The sequence below is a fragment of the Frankliniella occidentalis genome, unplaced genomic scaffold (assembly GCF_000697945.3).
Source record: "Frankliniella occidentalis isolate FOCC.00 unplaced genomic scaffold, Focc_3.1 Scaffold41, whole genome shotgun sequence".
Lineage (NCBI taxonomy): Eukaryota > Metazoa > Arthropoda > Insecta > Thysanoptera > Thripidae > Frankliniella > Frankliniella occidentalis.
This window is the reverse complement of record NW_026267171.1, coordinates 351,292-352,744: the sequence shown is the minus strand read 5'-3', so window position 1 is coordinate 352,744 and position 1,453 is coordinate 351,292. Positions and strand designations below refer to the sequence as shown.

General features: G+C 61.3%; 1 protein-coding gene across 1 annotated transcript in view; it reads left to right on the top strand.

Moving 5' to 3' along the window:
* Positions 1–1,453, top strand: part of LOC113203600 (uncharacterized) — an 18,617-nt gene that overhangs the window by 13,216 nt on the left and 3,948 nt on the right. The window contains exon 4 of the mRNA XM_052266588.1: positions 68–191. Within this exon, the coding sequence (XP_052122548.1) occupies positions 68–191 (124 nt within the window). The remainder of the gene's footprint in view (positions 1–67; positions 192–1,453) is intronic.

Below are 1,453 nucleotides of genomic sequence, written 5' to 3'. Positions count from 1 at the left end.
TGTACTCACTGATTTTTCTTTTTAGTGAAGTACCTAGCCCCTCGCCCTAATCACTCTGTGTGCGCAGGTGCATGGCCAACGTGTGGGCCATGTTCGCGCTCATCTTCCTCGCCATCTACACCGCCAACCTCGCGGCCTTCATGATCACCCGCGAGGAGTTCCACGAACTGTCCGGGATCAACGACACCAAGGTACACGAGTGTTTTGCGTCTGGGCTGCACCAAGTTAGACAAAGACCCCCTCGACCCCGCGGCCGCGCGGCTGCAAGTTTCTTTTCTTTTAGCTTCTGTGGAACAAACGAACGTCTCTCGAGTCTGCGGCGTTCGCTGGCTTTGCGCTTCGACGGGTTGGATTACGACGTTTCGAGGAAAGAGAAGGTGTGGGAAGGGGCGCATAAAGTGAGAGAGATAGACATGGAGCGCGGGAGAGTGAGATACAGCCGCACCAGGAAGAGTGGCAGCGCACCAAATTGCAGCTCGCTCGCTACCGCTCTCTCACCGTGAAATGAGTGTTGGCAAGTTTTGTGACTCTGCCCGTCCAACAAGCGCGACACGGTGACAAGCCCGGGCGACGGCAGCGGCCTGCTTGGTATTCATGTCCGACGAGACGCACGCAAAGCCCCGCGCCGCCGCCCCGTCCAGGCCACGCCACCGCGGTGGTGTAAAGAGGGGGGGGGGGGGCGCCGCCGGGAAAGACGGACGGTCGTCGTCAGTACGCATATACATTTAGATTCCATTCCCAGGCCAAGTTAGGTGGTGAAATCAAAAGCGAGAGGAATGGGAGGGGGGGGGTAGTCACGTGTGGGCGGAGCGAGCAACAGGTGTGCACGCCGAGCGCCGCCGCCGCGCCTCGTTGGCCAAGGTCGCTATCTCGCAGGAAAGGGTAAAGGGAGGTTGGCGGGGGTCGGGCGGGCACGAGGGATGGTGATGCGTGCACGACTCCCATCCCATGGTGCCTGGCGCCGCTGATCACAGGCCGTAGGTGCTTTCACGATGACCCACCGTGTCGCCATGCATCTCTACCCGAGCGTAGTGCGTGTCGTGTCCCCAGGAGGATGTCGTTAGCAACTAGAAGGGTCGAAAAGTATCACTCGCGCGTTTTAGGTGTTCATAGGCCATAGTGAACGAACCAAGTGTCGAAAAATCGGGCTGGAGCGAGCTCAAACAAGCGTACGCGGCGCCTGGGGCGGACCCTCCTCCTCCTCGTCGACCCCACTCGGTGACTCGCCTTTTCGCCGGACCCTACTTTTCGACCCTACTAGTCGCTAACTACATATCCTCCTGCACACTCCGTGGGCGTGGGGCCGGCGGGGCCGGCGGGGCCGGCGGGGCCGGCGTGGGAGCCCGCCGCCGGGGGACCCTCCCGCGTTCCTCGAAGTCTCGTACACCACACACCTTTGTGCGACTGTCCCCACTGTCCCCTAGAGGTGGATGCCTCCTCACTCCCCCACCCA